Source organism: Mirounga leonina, unplaced genomic scaffold (genome assembly GCF_011800145.1).
Source record: "Mirounga leonina isolate KUSES-001 unplaced genomic scaffold, KU_Mleo_1.0 Mir_53, whole genome shotgun sequence".
NCBI classification, from domain to species: Eukaryota; Metazoa; Chordata; class Mammalia; order Carnivora; family Phocidae; genus Mirounga; species Mirounga leonina.
In genome coordinates, this window is record NW_023270807.1 from 102,504,264 (window position 1) to 102,519,899 (window position 15,636).

A 15,636-nucleotide genomic window follows, 5' to 3' on the forward strand; every position below is an offset into this window, starting at 1 on the left:
CTTTCTTCTTTTCTTATCCCCTTTCCTTCCCCCTTCCCTTCCCTAAACTAGTTGAATTTACTACTCTTCCTTGTAATGAAGGAGCACACACACCCTGGCAGAACAATGGGGTGTCTCCTGTTTATCAAGTACAGTAAGTACTTAAGTACTCAGTGTTCCTGTCAACACCAAGAGGTCTTTTACAGCTGTGCAGCCTCAAGCAGACATTCCCAGGCTTCCTTCCTCTTTAGGCCCTAATTCTCTGGAGTCTGTCTTCTCACAGAAGACCTAATCATAACCAGGAATCCCATGGTAAATAAGAGCCACTAAACTTCTTTTAAATCTTCTGATGAAAAAATACTGATGAAGATCATGCCGATTCAGCTTTAAGCGCACTTTAAACAGTAATTCTTCTCCTTTCACAAAGGTGACGTCATTTCTTTCATCTGTCAGTGTATTTTAGAGAACCTAGTACATCTCAGCACACCAGCATTCAAACCTGACTTCATATATATTTTAATGAGGAAAGGGAGTATGCAAAACTAGCTGAGTCTTAAGCTCTAACTTCCAGTTTGTAGGAAATACTGTGACTTGAGGAACAAGTTAAATGCCACCCTAGTAGCCTGATCTTCTGAAATGAAAATTCAGTGCAAGGTCATGAAAAGGGGTGGCAGTTGGCAGAGCTGTTCTAGACTTAAACAATGTAACCACAGATTCCATGTGTGATCCTTAGTTGGATCCTGGTCTGAAGAAGCCAATTAAGGCAGCTGGGGAGAACTGAAGACATCTGAATTGGGTACTTGAAGATATTAGGGAAATACTGTGAATTTTGTTATGTGTGATAGATAGTAAATGATTAAGGAGGAGAATGTCCTTATTTTTAACAATGCAAGTGGAAATAAATAATATTTGTAACTTCTAACCAAAAAAATATGAAAACATATCAGTTACTGAAATTAGGTAACATATATCGGTGTTTGTGCCAGTTACCAAATTGTTGCCTCTTGGCAACAAATTTACCCATCATTGCCCTACTTTGTGCTACCGCAGCTGGACCTGTGTCCTTTGGTACCAAGTTGCTTTGTCAGTAGGGGGTGGTGGAAGGACATGTAGGAGGAAGGGGCTTCTCTTCTTGTTTCTGATCTGGGGCACAGCTGCCCAGGGTGCTCTTAGACCACGTGTTAATAGGGTGCCAAGATATTTAGTCCACATTACTCTGGATGTTTCTGTAAGGGGTTTTTGGATAAAATTAACATTTAAATCAATGAACTTTGAGTAAAGCAGAATGCCCTTCATAATGTGGATGGCTTCATCTAAACAGTTGAAGGCCTGAAAAAAGACTGGCCTCCCCTGGGCAAGGGAGAATTCTCCAAGCAGATTGCTTTTGGACTGGAACTGCAGCCTCAGTTCCCTGGGCTCTCTCCAGCCTGCTCGCTCACATTGTAATTTTGAACTTGTCAGCCTCCATAAGTCATACCTGCCAATTCCTCCTAGTAAGTCTCACACATCCTATTGGTTCTGTTTCTCTGGAGAATCCTCACTAATGCAGATAGAAACTGATGCTTAACCCAATAACAAGTTTTGCTGACACCCTGGGTGGGAGGCTGCTTGCTTACCATTCCAGAGGGTTTTCTGTTTGCAAGGCCTGATCCACCACCACCTGCAGACCAGCTCTGGCCCAGGGCAGCCCAGGAAACTTTTCTGTTAAGTGGGCCAAAGCCACGCGCTCTCCAGTAGGCTTGATTCCACCTCTGGGGGAAGGGAAGCCCCTTCCAAAGGTGTTCTTCCCTTGGGTACTCTTTCTCAGTCTTCGTGTATGAGTTCACTCTTATCCCCTAATAGCTTATCCTATTATCAGTTAAAAATTCTTTGTTATCAAAATTATCCCTGTTCAAATTCATGGTATGGTTTCTGTCTCTTAATTGGACTTTGACTAATACAGTATTTATCATCATATTACTATTATTTTATGTTTGAGGTTTTTCATTAGTTATCCCAAATTTGTGATCATTTATTAAACATTTTACATAAAACAAAGTACTGTTTTTATTTGTGTACTTCTCATAGGAAGAGTCCAAAATATATAACCAGAGTCATGATTGTATTGTATACTTTTTTACTAATACCCTAAGAGAAGATTTATGTAAATTATGTCTTAAAAATATACACATTACTTCCAGCTGAGTTAACTCATTTTTTTTAAGAGAATACTAGTGAGTATTTACACACAATGTAATTTGCTGTGAATTTTCATAAGCTATAAAAGTCTTTATTTTATTTTATTTTTTTAAGATTTTTATTTATTTATTTGAGAGAGAGAATGAGAGACAGAGAGCATGAGAGGGAAGAGGGTCAGAGGGAGAAGCAGACCCCCAGCTGAGCAGGGAGCCCGATGTGGGACTCGATCCCGGGACTCTCGGATCATGACCTGAGCCAAAGGCAGTCGCTTAACCAACTGAGCCACCCAGGCGCCCCAGCTATAAAAGTCTTTAATAATAAATCAATTTAAGCTTTTTTGGAAATAATTTCTACTAAAGATTCATAATCAGCATAGTCCTTCAAGGACTGTACAAGTTCATCCAGCAGAAACTCCCCTTGCATGAAAGTTTCAAGATCATGAAGTGACTTGTTTATTCTGTGATCTGTGACCCGGTTCTGTGGAAAATTATATGTTCTTATTTTCTCTGACCTTCCTTTAGTTCCAACCTATATAAAAAGATATGAGATACAGTTAGATTCAGGGCAACTAAACCTATAAATTTAACTTACCTGGAGATTAAGCTCTTGATTTATAATTTGAAACACAATGTAAGAACCAAGTTTTAAACATTTTGAATCCTCAAATAACATAGGAACATAACAAAAAAAAAAGGAATACTGGCTTTAAAGGCCGACAAATTTGTAGCTGATCTTCTCTCTGCCATTTCAGTGCTCTATGACTTCAGGCATTTATTTCAACTTTAGTTTCCCTATCCATAAAATACAAACAAGTAATAGCTACTACACCATGATGATGTAAACATACAGCCTAGCACAGAGATGGTATTCAAATGGTAGCTAAATATATACATATATATATGTAAAATCTCTGTGAATTAATCTGATCATTTTCAGTGATGACAGTGATAAATTCCCATAAATTAATAAAGGGCTGTGTAATTATAAAATTAAATACCAAACAGGAAGAAAGTAGTTCAGTTTGCTTTCCAACTTTCTTCCATAATTTTCAAAGGATTCAAAAATGGGAATTCCATATATCCTTTTTTAGAACTTTGATTAAAAGTCTGAGATAAGGGGGCGCCTGGGTGGCTCAGTCGTTAGGCGTCTGCCTCCGGCTCAGGTCATGGTCCCAGGGTCCTCAGATCGAGCCCCGCATCGAGCTCCCTGCTTGGTGGGAGGCCTGCTTCTCCCTCTCCCACTCCCCCTGCTTGTGTTCCCTCTCTCGCTGTGTCTCTCTCTCTCAAATAAATAAAATCTTTAAAAAAATAATAATAAAAGTCTGAGAAAAGCCCTTGAATATAGAAACCAGGGTAGGGATTTAAAATTACTATAAAACAAAGATAACCCTAGGTTGAGCTACTTGAATTCTTTCCTTATTTTTTTTTTTTTTTAAGATTTTATTTATTTATTTGACAGAGAGAGACACAGCGAGAGAGGGAACACAAGCAGGGGGAGTGGGAGAGGGAGAAACAGGCTTCCCGCCGAGCAGGGAGCCCGATGCGGGGCTCGATCCCGGGACCCTGGGACCATGACCTGAGCCGAAGGCAGACGCTTAACCGAGTGAGCCACCCAGGCGCTTCTCTTTCCTTATTTTAACAAATACATTGGAATAACTTTAACATGTATAAAAACTGGGTTATCTAAAAGTACTTTTATCCTTCAGAGCATCTTTTAAATACAGTTTTACCTGAATCTTTCTAGCACTGTATCTTTTACTTGTTTCTTCTTCCAGATACATGCTGTACAGTTTTGCACGTAGCTTCTTCATAGCCATCTCTCTGTTTTTCAGTTGAGATCTCTCTTGTTGGCATTCAGAAACAACACCTGAATAGTGTTATGAGAATTATTAAAGAGTTTTAATAGGAAAAATCTTCATTTATTATCAAGGAATACTCTTTTTCCTTCTTTTTCTTCTACCCTTATAAGGAGAAAAAACAGAACTCTAATAAAAAAGGAAGACTATTAACAAATGACTTTTATAGGGTTCTTAGAAAACTGAAAATATATTCATATTGGAGGCAGACATACTGAACAATAAGCACTAAGCATTTAATATGGATTGTTTTCCCATACCCTTAGCTAGCCACCATAATTTTTTTAAAGTAATAATTACTCATCACTGAACAAAAATAAAGCTAATCCTACTACTAGAGATAGTCACTATGAGGATTTTCATCCATTTTTTTCCTATTCCTGTTTACATACTATGTATTACATAGACATCATAAAGTTTAACTCGAGGATTTCCTCATATTTTAAAAAACAAAAACCTATCAGTCTGCTCCTATAAACCACTGCTGATCCATGGGAATTATGCCTATTTGAGACTGGTCACAGCAAGAGATTCCTGTATTCTTTCTAGGTAACAGAGGTTTGCTATCTGTATGCTTTACCACATGTAAATCTCTGCAGTAATGACTGTAAAGCACATTTAGTGCTCCCTGATAGCAGACAGAAGACTTAAGAAATAGTTAGATATAGCTCCACTGCCTATCTACAGTCAGAACTGCTGGAGGTTTGTGGGTGGACTTCATGGAGAAGCAGGCCTGGAAGTTAAGTACAGAATTTTGCAGGTGAGCATGTTTCTAGGTAGCGAGTCCAAACTTTCATTTTCTCAAAGGAGTCTATGTCTCCTCCCTTCAAAGAAGGCTAAGAAATAGTGATTTAGAGCACTTTCTGATAAAGAAGAACCTATGATAATGACTTCATTCTGAGGATTTTCTTTAATTTATTTATTTTATTAAATTTTTAAAATTTTTTAAAAAGATTTTATTTGCCAGAGAGAGAGGGAGAGTACAAGCCACCTAGGTGCCCCTATTATTTTTTTATTTTAGGTAGGCTCCACACCAATGTGGGGCTTGAACTCACAGCTCTGAGATCAAAAGTCACATGTTGTACCTGACTAAGCCAGCCAGGTGCCCCGGATTTTCTTTTAATAGTGATATTTACTAAGTATAAGCTTCAGGAAGCTACCTGGAAGCACTCTCCACACCTTTTCTTTATGGTCACCAGTATGGAAATTCTCTGGGCTTAGATCCCTCCGTCTTCCTGGCTTTGCAATTATCCTGCAGAGTTTCATCTAAGGATTCTAAATGAAGTATTTAATAATAATATATACTATAATAATAGTATATATTCTGGTAATTAAGGATCTATTACAGTGGAGAATTAGTCAAGTTATTCAGAATTTGATTTCTTTCTTCAAAGTTTCATGCTGAAGGGATAAGTACATACCTGTTGGAAGATGAACTATCCGGACAGCACTGTCCGTGGTATTTACATGCTGTCCTCCAGCTCCACTGGCTCGCTTAGTATCAATTCGCAAATCTTTTGGGTTAATCACCAGATTAATCTATACACAAGAGGAAATACTGGGACTTAAAAATATCACATGTATATGAACTGTTCAAAGGCAAGAACTACCCATTTATAAATATAAATACATGTCATGTATAGAATTAATAGAAGATTAAGAAGGTTTTAATTTTAAGAACATAAAGTAGTTGGAATACCATTTTTAAAACGTCTATTTTTTAGAAGAGTGGTGGATCAAAATATAATACAAAACAAAAACAAGCCCTCCAAATCCTCAAAAACTAGACTTCTCTGTAAAATTACCCTCTCCTTACCACATGAACAGAAGAACTTAGTTAATATTAGAAATGGGAATACAGGAACTAATGTGAGCTTCTGTGGATTATTTCTGAGTTTAAAAAGACAACACAGGAAAAAAACAATGCTAGTTTAAGAACAATGGGAAGACTTATTTTGTTTAATTTTAAATAAAGGAGGACTTAAACATATTTGGAGGCAGGGGAGAGGCACATGAGAACAGCACAGGGCAAAGCCAAGAAGTCATACATACACTGGGATCCAACATCAATGTAATGCTCGTGTTACGTCTGAAACACTAGATTTAAAAAGCTCTGTTTCATGAACAGCGGTGGACCCTCTGTGACACGTCCACAACCCTGGCAGCAGGCCTCCTACCATTCATAGGCCCTCAGTGTCTCCCTACGTGGCTCCTTTGTACGGTTGCTAGAACCATTAAATATGGACTTCAGCCCATCTTCTCCTGTAAACCACTTCCATCTCCAACATGCTTAAACCAAAATGACTAGGATCTAGATGTGGCTCCTGCCATGTATTCTACTGCATGCTCTTCCTTAACTGTTCTGTGCCACATCTAGGATTTACACAAAAATTAGATCTAAAGAAAGGAATTTAGAGTCAAACAGCACCTTTCCCCCAAATTAATAGAAACCCTCAATTAAACTTCCTTTTCCACCAGTCATTCATACTTCATCCTGGAAAAACAAGTCATATATTTCTTACCACTTTCAGCAGAACGAATGGAAGCAAAACAACTTTTTTTTTTTTTTTTTTTTTACAAATACATAAACTGAGAATTTGCTTGTGAGAATGAAGCGTATTCATTATGAGCACTGTAACAATATATTTCCATTTTAGTGTGATTGGGTTATGAAGCAGCAATTCTGTTAAGTAGTTACTCTTATTAAAACACGACTCTTACTATTAACACTGGGAAAGTCAGACAAAGCAAAAATCGTTATGAAAGTAATCAGTAAACCCTATTTAAAGTAGATTAATAATGTTTCTTCTATAGAGATGATCTCAGAATAACTACTTTAAGCTTAGTGGTGGAGAAAAATTAATGAATAGTGCAACATTAGGTCCTTTATACATCTTTATAAATTGTTACCATCTGTTGTGAAATCACACTTTTTGGACGGAGGTAAGAGATTCTCCAAAAAACCCAAAATATGTGATGAAGGCCAAATGATAAGAAAAGGAATTTAGTACTAAATATCAGTTTAGTAAAATGAGTTGTTACTATGGGGGCAGTGCTGAGCCCAGGATTCCAAGGCGAGACTGTGATGCCTTACCTCGGTTGGCTGGGGTAATATTGCTACAGTCATGGTGCTGGTATGGATGCGGCCTTGCTTCTCTGTCTTTGGCACTCTTTGTACTCTGTGCACACCACCTTCAAATTTCATGTGCTTATAGGCTTCTAAACCCCCAATGCTGGCAGATGCATGTCTAAGGCCACCTTGAAAATAATTGGAAAACAATTTTTATTCTTGTGATTTATAAACAACTGACCATCACTTCCACCATCTTGAAATTACACTGAAAAGAGCTACAAAACAACAGAAGCATACAGAATGTAAAACACATTGAAAAACCTTAGCAAGTCCATGATATTCAGTGTTTTAATATTTAATACCTTTATTGCTAACAACCACTAAACATAAAGCATTTATGGTATTAATGAACTGATTGAATAACATATCTAAAAGGCTCCTTTTTTTTTTTTTTTTAAAGATTTTATTTATTTGACAGAGAGAGACACAGCGAGAGAGGGAACACAAGCTGGGGGAGCGGGAGAGGGAGAAGCAGACTCCCCGCTGAGCAGGGAGCCCGATGCGGGGCTCGATCCCAGGGCCCTGAGATCATGACCTGAGCCGAAGGCAGACGCTTAACCATCTGAGCCACCCAGGCGCCCCTAAAAGGCCCCTTTTAAAAGACCATTAATCATTTAATGGTGAGTAGTGAATGACTAACATCTTATAGACCACTTCAAAATTGGCATATTTGTATTCAAAATTATTAAGTGAATGATGAGCATAAAATCAGGTAAGCTTCCTTATCAATAAATTCTAAAGCTTAGTCGTAGTCTTTCCAACCCTTATCCTAGTACACATGTAGATAAACTAAATCTGTACTCTTCCCAAAACGACTTAAACAGTTTACTGACCTATTTCACTTGGAAAATATTCCAGGGTTTCAAAATGCCATCTTTTAAATGCAGCATATTGCTGATACATATCAAACATCTCTGAAGTAAACAACATTGCCTCCTGACCCCCAACTCCTGCAGTTACCTCCAAGATCAAATCATTTTCATCTGTTTCTTCTGAGGGAACCAAAAGTAAAATAATCTGTAAATACAAAAATATCACCCCTCCTATAATTAGGAATTATTTAAAACTTAACAAAAAATAAAGCTAAATGATTAGATGCAGGATTTTAAATACTGTATTAAAGTTTCTCTAAGCAAACAGTATTGCTGATTGCTCTTCAACTATCTTGCCAATGAGAACCATCTAGTAATGCATAACTTCTATAAAATATTAGTGTAACAACTATATTATAAATGCTGTAAGGTCCAGCTGAAACTTATATTGCATTGCATTGTTTTGTTTCTTTTTGATGTTCATGTATAATTTTATGTGAGTTCTCTGTTCAGTTAATTAAGAGTTTGTGAGTAGGACACTATATTGTATAGAATGGAAAGAAGATTCTAACTCTATCCTTCTGAAATCTATAGCTTACTACAGCAGAAAAGAAAAAAAACCCCTCACATTGTATCTTCTTAAGCTTCTTTAATTTGGAAGAGAACATATGTCCTTTTATTTCACAAAATTAGAAAATGGGTAGAAGGCAAGTTACATGAGACTTTTTACTTCATAGTGGAACTTTCCCTCTGGAATGGGTGGTAAGGACATTAACTTTTGATGAGTCCATTATTTGATTAAAGACAGAATCTTTAAATTAAGCTCCCCCTTTTCTGGGCTCCTTCCTCACCTCGCCATGTCCTTTTACTTATATCCTCAGAGATAACTACTGTAAATCTTTAAGCTCTGGTTTCCAGAATGAGCAAAGAGTGGTTCTTATTTAATATAATGATTACTATTCATCTAATGCCTATGGATTCTCCTAGATATAAAACCAAAGCACCACAATTCAGTTCTAAAAGCCCAAGGGCCCACTCTAGGCCTGGCACTCTAATACTGCCAGAGACACAAACGTAAAGAAATATTCCTGCTGCCAAGCAGCTCACTATCTACCACTCCTCCATAACCTCTTCTACCCATTGTCTACCCCCACCCTCACCTCTCTTAAATAACCTAAAGAGGGGGCAGATATAATACTGATATTTATTTCATTACTTTTCCAAAAAATCCTATCAACCTTGACAGTCACCTTTTTTTCATGGCTCTCCAATCCTTTTGGTATGATAAAAATAGGACCACATGGAGTAGGCTTTTTCCTGCTTTAAAAAAGTTTATAATTCTAAATAATAACAAGCTACTTAGTTCTTGAGTTGTTTTTATAAACTTCTAATAAAATTCATTAGAAGTAATAGCACAAATGCTTTTTATTCTTTGCAGATACCATACCTGATGCTTCAGCTGAGTGATTTCTTTTTGACGTGAGCTTATTTCATTCTCTGCAAGTTTCCTTAAGTCTTCATTTTCATCTGCGAAAATAAAGCAGTAAGTTAAGTTTTCCTTAATGTCAAACTGCCAACAGAATTCAAAGTCATTATTTTATTATTATTGTAGCTGAAGGGAAAAATAAAATGTCTTTCTTGTCCTTTAATAACTGCCATTAATTAAAAGTGGCATTTTATGCATTAGTTTTTATTTATTTTATTTTATTAACTTAAAACAAAAAACATTTTTCCTGATGACAGAAGTATAAGGAAAATAAAAAGAATCTACAAAAAAATAAAGAAGCTATTAAACTATTCTATAATTCTACCTCCATGAAATATTCGTATTAAAAAATATGCTTTTAGTTTTCCAACTTAGACTACTAACAAATACAATGAGTAGTTAAACCAGAAGGGGAATTGAAGGTTCCATCAGTTAAACCACAATGGAATTAAAAAATAGAAAGTTATATTGTCTCTTTAACAAACATTTCATTAATATAAAATAAATATCCACCAAGTATTTAGATCCTGCCTCACGTTCACAGAATGTTTACATGAAGTACTTCCCCCCGCAACTCGCTTTACTCTTTTACTTCCTCTTTTGAGTTTTCATTTTTATCTTACAAAATATACCTTCTCATCCCTCTATCCTATGGACAACATGCAACCTAGAGAAAGGAGAGAAGAGAAATTTTTTTTAGCTCTTACACATAGCTCTCTTTGAGCAGCTCACTTTGGTGAAAGATCGGACTGTTCCAAAGTATCAGTTTGTATGTTTGTTCATTTATGAAGATCCAACTATGCTGGGAATTAGAGATGATAATATGTAAGACCTGCTCTCAAGGCAGGGTTTTAGATAATTTTAGTTTCTTTATAATTTTCTAGGGGAGAAAAACAAAGAATAACAACCTAAAACACTAGGTGATTAAATATTAAAATGGTAGCACACTAGAAGATTGTTTTTGTGTTTATTTTGGGGATGGGCAGAAAATGGAAAGCAGCATTAACTCAAGGAGAGGTAACAACACAAACCGTGAGATAAGCAATGATGGGAAGTGTTGGTGGAAAGGCAGGAAATTATTCTGGCAAGAATCTGGCATGGAAGAAATTTGGTGAAATGGCAAATGGGTTGAAACAGAAAAAGGAAAAATGAATTCTAGTCCTAGTTCAACCACTAAGGTTCTCTTAGGCCAACATTGACAATTTCTCCGAGTCTCCATTATCTTGAGAAAAATGAAGGAGCTGGGCTGGATGACCTCTAAGGTGACTTTCAGTTCTGAAGTGCAGTTCTTCTGTAAGGCTAAGCAGATTGGAATTAAAGTCTAGAAGTAATTTAATTTTAATACTACATTTTATTTGTTAAGCCAGTATACCCAAACCATTATCATTTCAACATGTACTTTAAAAATATTAAAAATTATGTTTTTATATTAGGTCTCTGAAATCTGTTGTGTTATTTTATCCTTACAGTACATCTCAATTCAGACTAGCTACATCATAGGTGCTCATCAGCCATATATGGCTGCTGGCTCTAGAGGGTTTAAACTGAGTAGTTATTTCTAGGCAATGGAAATACACTAGTTCTTTCTCATTCAGTATTATTAATCAACATGTTTACTGGGCACCTATCACAGGTAAAAGGGTCTTTTTCTCTTCAACCTTTCAAGTACCGACTTGTTGTCACCCCCTCTTTTCCTATGCAAACTTCAGGAGATTAAATGCCATGTTTATTATTTCTCTTGTTAATTCTCATTTACTTCTCAAGTTCTTACACTGGATTTCATAATCATATCAATAATACCATTTTTATTAAAATCACCCATGACAAAATTGCCAAATCTAAAGGCTTATTTCAGTGTGAGCTGAAAAGGTGAGCCCTTTTTAAGTCAGATATCAACAATCCCTAACTTGAAATTTTAGTTGGTTTTTATACCTTCATTTATCTTGTTCAAGGTCCCAAAGTTCTGCTTGTTCTTTCTTGATCTTTTATAACTTCCTCCTCTGCCTGCTCCTCAAATACTATGTATTTCTGTCTTTGTTAGCATCTTATTTGTATCCTCTACAAATTCTTCCTGAGTACTCTCATCTGCTTCCAAGTTTTACCTTATCAGGTATATGCTGAGAGATCTCATATGATTATTCAGGCTCAGTTTTTCACCTATGCCAGTAGTTTTTTCTCCTAGACCATGATCTTTATCTGAATTTCTTTATCTGAATGTCCTTACAGGTACTCCTAGCTAAATATGGCTGCCCGTTCAGCACAAAACATCTTTCTCCTAAAATTTACCCAACTTTTATATTCTCATCTTACAGTGCCACTCATGTTCTGAACCCAGAAGCTTAAGATTTTTCTTAGAATTCTGGCTCTTCACCCTTCCCAGGACATAAGCTGCCAAATGCAGACTATTGTTAGAATGTCTTGTTGGTGAGGTCCCTGCTTACCACCACCTCTTCCTTGGACTGTTTTAACAGCCTCCTCACTGGCCTGTCAGCCAGTGGGGTCCCTGGAAAATACTACCAATCCATCTTCAACACCGAGGCCAACATTAATCCTTCTTTAAAAAGATGTCACTTCTCTGCTTAAAAACATGTGCTAACTTCCCACAGTCTGTAAGAACAAATCCAGATTCTTTGTCAGGAAGGGTTCTTAACTGTCTTTCTGGTTTTAAGTTTCTATTACATTATTGACACCCACACCTACTCTGTGCTCCTGCTATACTCTAATCTTCCAGTTTGGTACTTTCTTCTTGCAGGTCACCTCTGCCTTCAGTCTCCTTCTCTTGCACTGTCTGGCAACCTCCTGTATTCCCTTCAAGATCCATTTAAATGCCACCTTTTGCTTTTTATAACACTGCTCTTTATTGCAGAAATTAAAACAAGCACTTAAACATTGCTCTTCTTCACTAGGCTGTAAACTAAAAAGTAGTTCCCTATTTTTTTGGTAATTAGAGGTGTCTGACAAAGTAACTCAGGAATTGCTGAATGCTATTTTCTATCGTTATATAAAGGTGAGTTGTGTTCTGCCAGTAACAATTTTCTAACATTGTTTCTCTATAGCTTGATTTTTAAAATATTTAAACCTTAAATCCACTTGATTTTTAAGCTTGGTTTAAGCTATGAAACCAATTTAATTTTCCCCCAAAAGTATTTTTCCCAATACAGTTAATTCTTTTTTCCACTTCGGGGCATCTACTTTTTATCTTAAATCACTTAATTTAGATGCTCCTTACCTCTCACTTAGACTATTGCATTAGTCTTCTGTTTTCCATGGCATCTGCAATCTCGTTCTAGGTTGCCTTTGAAACTACCTCAGATCAAGCTTTCTAAGCAAGAAAGCCATTTCTTTTTTTTTTTTTTTTTTTTTTTTTTTTAAAGATTTTTTATTTATTTATTTGAGACAGAGAGAATGAGAGACAGAGAGCATGAGAGGGAGGAGGGTCAGAGGGAGAAGCAGACTCCCTGCCGAGCAGGGAGCCCGATGCGGGACTCGATCCCGGGACTCCAGGATCATGACCTGAGCCGAAGGCAGTCGCTTAACCAACTGAGCCACCCAGGCGCCCAAGAAAGCCATTTCTAACATTCACTCCCTCAATCTAAAAGCTTCCACTGGCTCCCTTCTGCCAACAGGATAAAATCAACCTTTTTAGATTAGTATTTCACACCCTCACCCTTATAAAGTGTTTCAACCTGCCACTCTCCATAATCTTTCCCCTTCCTTGGTTAACAAAGAGTACAGTGATTGAAAGCATAAGATTTGGAGTCAGTCCAATCCAAACTCCATTCCTTAAAAGCTGTTTAGCCTGAGCAGTTATTTTACATCTATGCCTCATGTTCCTCTTCTGGTGCGTGAGGCTAATAGTACCTACTTCATAGTTCGGTATGTGAACTGGATGAGTTAATACATAAAAATAGTTTAAGAAAACTGAGCCTGAATAATAGAGTATGGTAAAATTTGATCAGTAAAGGTTAAACTATTCTTAGTATCCTCTAAGGGTGGACCTTTATCCCTGCACAAGGCCTTCCCAACAAGTTCTCCTTGCTTTCCCTAGGTGTCTTTTCACGTATCTGTTCTCACGTTTCATCTGTGGTATTAATTTTCTCTCCCTGAATACACTGTGACCCTCTCTAGAGCCATGCTAGCCAAAGGGAGGTGTAGAAATGCAGAAACTTAGGACCCATCCATGTTTGAATGCACACCCAATCACCGAGGAAACTTGTTAAAAACGCCAACTTCTAGGTCTCGGATTCTGAGTCCAGGGTCTGGCTATGCACCTCTCTCGGCACTATCGCAGGTGGTCTCTTTACCACTCTTTGAGAAACACTGCTCTCAAGCCCGTAACAGAGACAGTCCCTTACTTGTCCTTGCTGAGCTAAAGATCTGCCAGACGGCAGGCAATCAATAAACTTAAATTCTGTAAAAGGGGGCGGAGCATTGTGTCAAGGGACTATAAGGGCTCAAACAGGAAAAGATGGGATGAGAATGCACACAACGATGCCTTGACCTCTGATTTAAACCAAAAAGGGTTGCAACTGAGGAAAGAACTTCTAACTCGGGGAGGTGTGAACGAACACCTGACCAGGGGCATAGTGGGAAAAGCAAACGAAGAATCAAGAATCGGCTTTGAATCCCGCTCCCCTGGGCCCGGCCCTCACCGTATAGCAAGTGCTCGGTCTCCTGCAGCTCCTGCTCCTTTTCGCTCAGCAGTCTGGCCGCCGCCAGCAGCTCAGACCCCCTGACCTGCGACTGGGCTTCAGCTCCTGCCTGACGCTCCAAGAAGGTCCGCAGGGGCCCGCCGCGAGCGAACAGCTCCTCCAGCGGCAGGCGTCCGCAGTTTAGGTGCCGGCGGGCCGGGCTGACAACCTGGCGGGCCCACAAACACCGAGCAGCGCCCCGAAGAAGCTGGGACCGCATAGCTGAACGGCAACCGCCGAGCTCGACCAGAGCCGGAAGTTTCCGATGGCGAATCTCGCGACACCGCGCGGAGTTTGGAATCCGGCGAGAACTGGCCGTGACCAGCCCGGCGCACGCGCCAGTTTTAAAAGGCCTCCCGAAAGCCTCGGTGGGAACTTTGTGGCAAGCATTTAAACGCCTTATTATTCGCGGAGGCCGGAAGGGGGCGGAGCGGGGAGTGATCCGAGTGGGTCCCGGAGATTCCCCGGCTCGTTTAGAAGCTGGGTCCGAAACGCCGCCTTGAATGTGCTGGGGCGGTGTGTTGGGCAGGAAGGGGGATGCTGAAGGTTGCCCCTCGGTTTTCTGATCTCGAGGGTTTATTTCCCAGGCACTGAATGAGGATCTCGAGTACCGCAGTGGAGGGTAGTGTGGTCCGCTAGCGGGGTGGAGGTCACAGCCACGGAAGTCCTTTCCGGTACCAGCCTGGCTTTTCGTCTCCAAGAGTGATCCGTAGGAGGGGCATCGCTGTGTGTGTGTTTACTCCTCTTCCTCTTTTTCCGCCCATGTCTCTTCGACGGTGGGTAAGGACGGGACTAGTCTACTCGAAGGCAACCAGGAGAGTGATTTCCCCAAATCTGCTTTCCTGCCTTTATGTGCCACGAAATTTACTTGCTTTCAAACGACTTCCTTCCTCACCGCGTCTCTTGCCCGTCCATTCTCACTCCGAGTTATCGATAGCTACTTTTAAAAGAGATTGAGTGATTCCATGTCCCAATAAACCACAGCGCAGCAAAACCTTCAGAGTCCCGCCTTCGGTAGCCCAACCTCCATCTGCCGCCAAAAACCTTGAGATCGCGGATTGGTGCCAGGGATACCGAGGTTTATTGGTATAACGTTTTGCATTTTTTCAAAAGAGCTTTTCACAGCCCACCGGAGGGATGGATATGGGGGTATAAATATAACCAAGACAGTCCTGGGGATGCAAGGGCTGACTCAATCCGGGAATTCCACTACCTGACTGGTTTGCGCAGTGTACTAAATGTTTTCACTGTTGAGAGAGCTGAAATACTGAACACTCTTGCAGTTTGTTTTTTAAAAAATCAAGTGGTAAATACGGGAGCCCTTGGCAAGGTTAAGTCATCCCGAAGTCGTCTAATCAAAACTACTGAGGTTTGGTATAAAATTCTTGGAAGATGAGCTTGCATTATCTCTTATTCACTCCTTAGCTCTACATACAAATGCAAAGTGAAGTGGAGGAATGAGATGACTCTCCAAATTATATAAAGCAAAAATAGATTTTGCT

The 15,636-nt window shown here is 39.0% G+C and overlaps 1 protein-coding gene and 1 long non-coding RNA gene across 13 annotated transcripts in view; one reads left to right on the plus strand and one right to left on the minus strand.

The window, feature by feature from the left end:
• The window catches only part of LOC118001092, a 30,429-nt gene that overhangs the window by 5,582 nt on the left and 9,211 nt on the right, over nucleotides 1-15,636 (plus strand). For 2 of the 3 annotated variants that reach the window (XR_004676622.1, XR_004676621.1), the window contains exons 1-2: nucleotides 7,656-7,765; nucleotides 9,396-9,500. This is a non-coding gene — a long non-coding RNA (uncharacterized LOC118001092). Of the gene's footprint in view, nucleotides 1-7,655; nucleotides 7,766-9,395; nucleotides 9,501-15,636 lie in introns of those variants that run through there. The other variant, XR_004676623.1, reaches the window with a different exon arrangement.
• On the minus strand, nucleotides 2,001-14,378 carry MTRF1L (mitochondrial translational release factor 1 like). 10 transcript variants are annotated; one of them, XM_034991048.1, is made up of 8 exons: nucleotides 14,096-14,177; nucleotides 10,151-10,245; nucleotides 9,405-9,484; nucleotides 7,979-8,162; nucleotides 7,107-7,270; nucleotides 5,434-5,551; nucleotides 3,887-4,023; nucleotides 2,001-2,685 (listed from the first exon to the last, which is right to left on the minus strand). In XM_034991048.1, the coding sequence occupies exons 2-8, from the start codon at nucleotides 10,152-10,154 to the stop codon at nucleotides 2,485-2,487; spliced, it is 888 nt and encodes a 295-aa protein (XP_034846939.1). In that variant the 5' UTR covers nucleotides 10,155-10,245; nucleotides 14,096-14,177; the 3' UTR covers nucleotides 2,001-2,484. The 10 variants fall into 10 exon arrangements, 8 of the variants coding, with proteins under 8 accessions (XP_034846939.1, XP_034846940.1, XP_034846936.1 ...); XM_034991049.1 differs by having other exon boundaries at nucleotides 10,151-10,240; nucleotides 14,096-14,168; XM_034991045.1 differs by lacking the exon at nucleotides 10,151-10,245 and having other exon boundaries at nucleotides 14,096-14,378.

Coding starts and splice junctions, on each gene's coding strand:
- MTRF1L (XM_034991045.1), bottom strand. CDS start 14,354: ATGCGGTCCCAGCTTCTTCGGGGCGCTGCTCGGTGTTTGTGGGCCCGC. Junction 8,163..9,404: donor TCACTCAGCTGAAGCATCAG/GTATGGTATCTG, acceptor TTGTATTTACAG/ATTATTTTACTTTTGGTTCC. Junction 4,024..5,433: donor GATAGTTCATCTTCCAACAG/GTATGTACTTAT, acceptor AACACTATTCAG/GTGTTGTTTCTGAATGCCAA.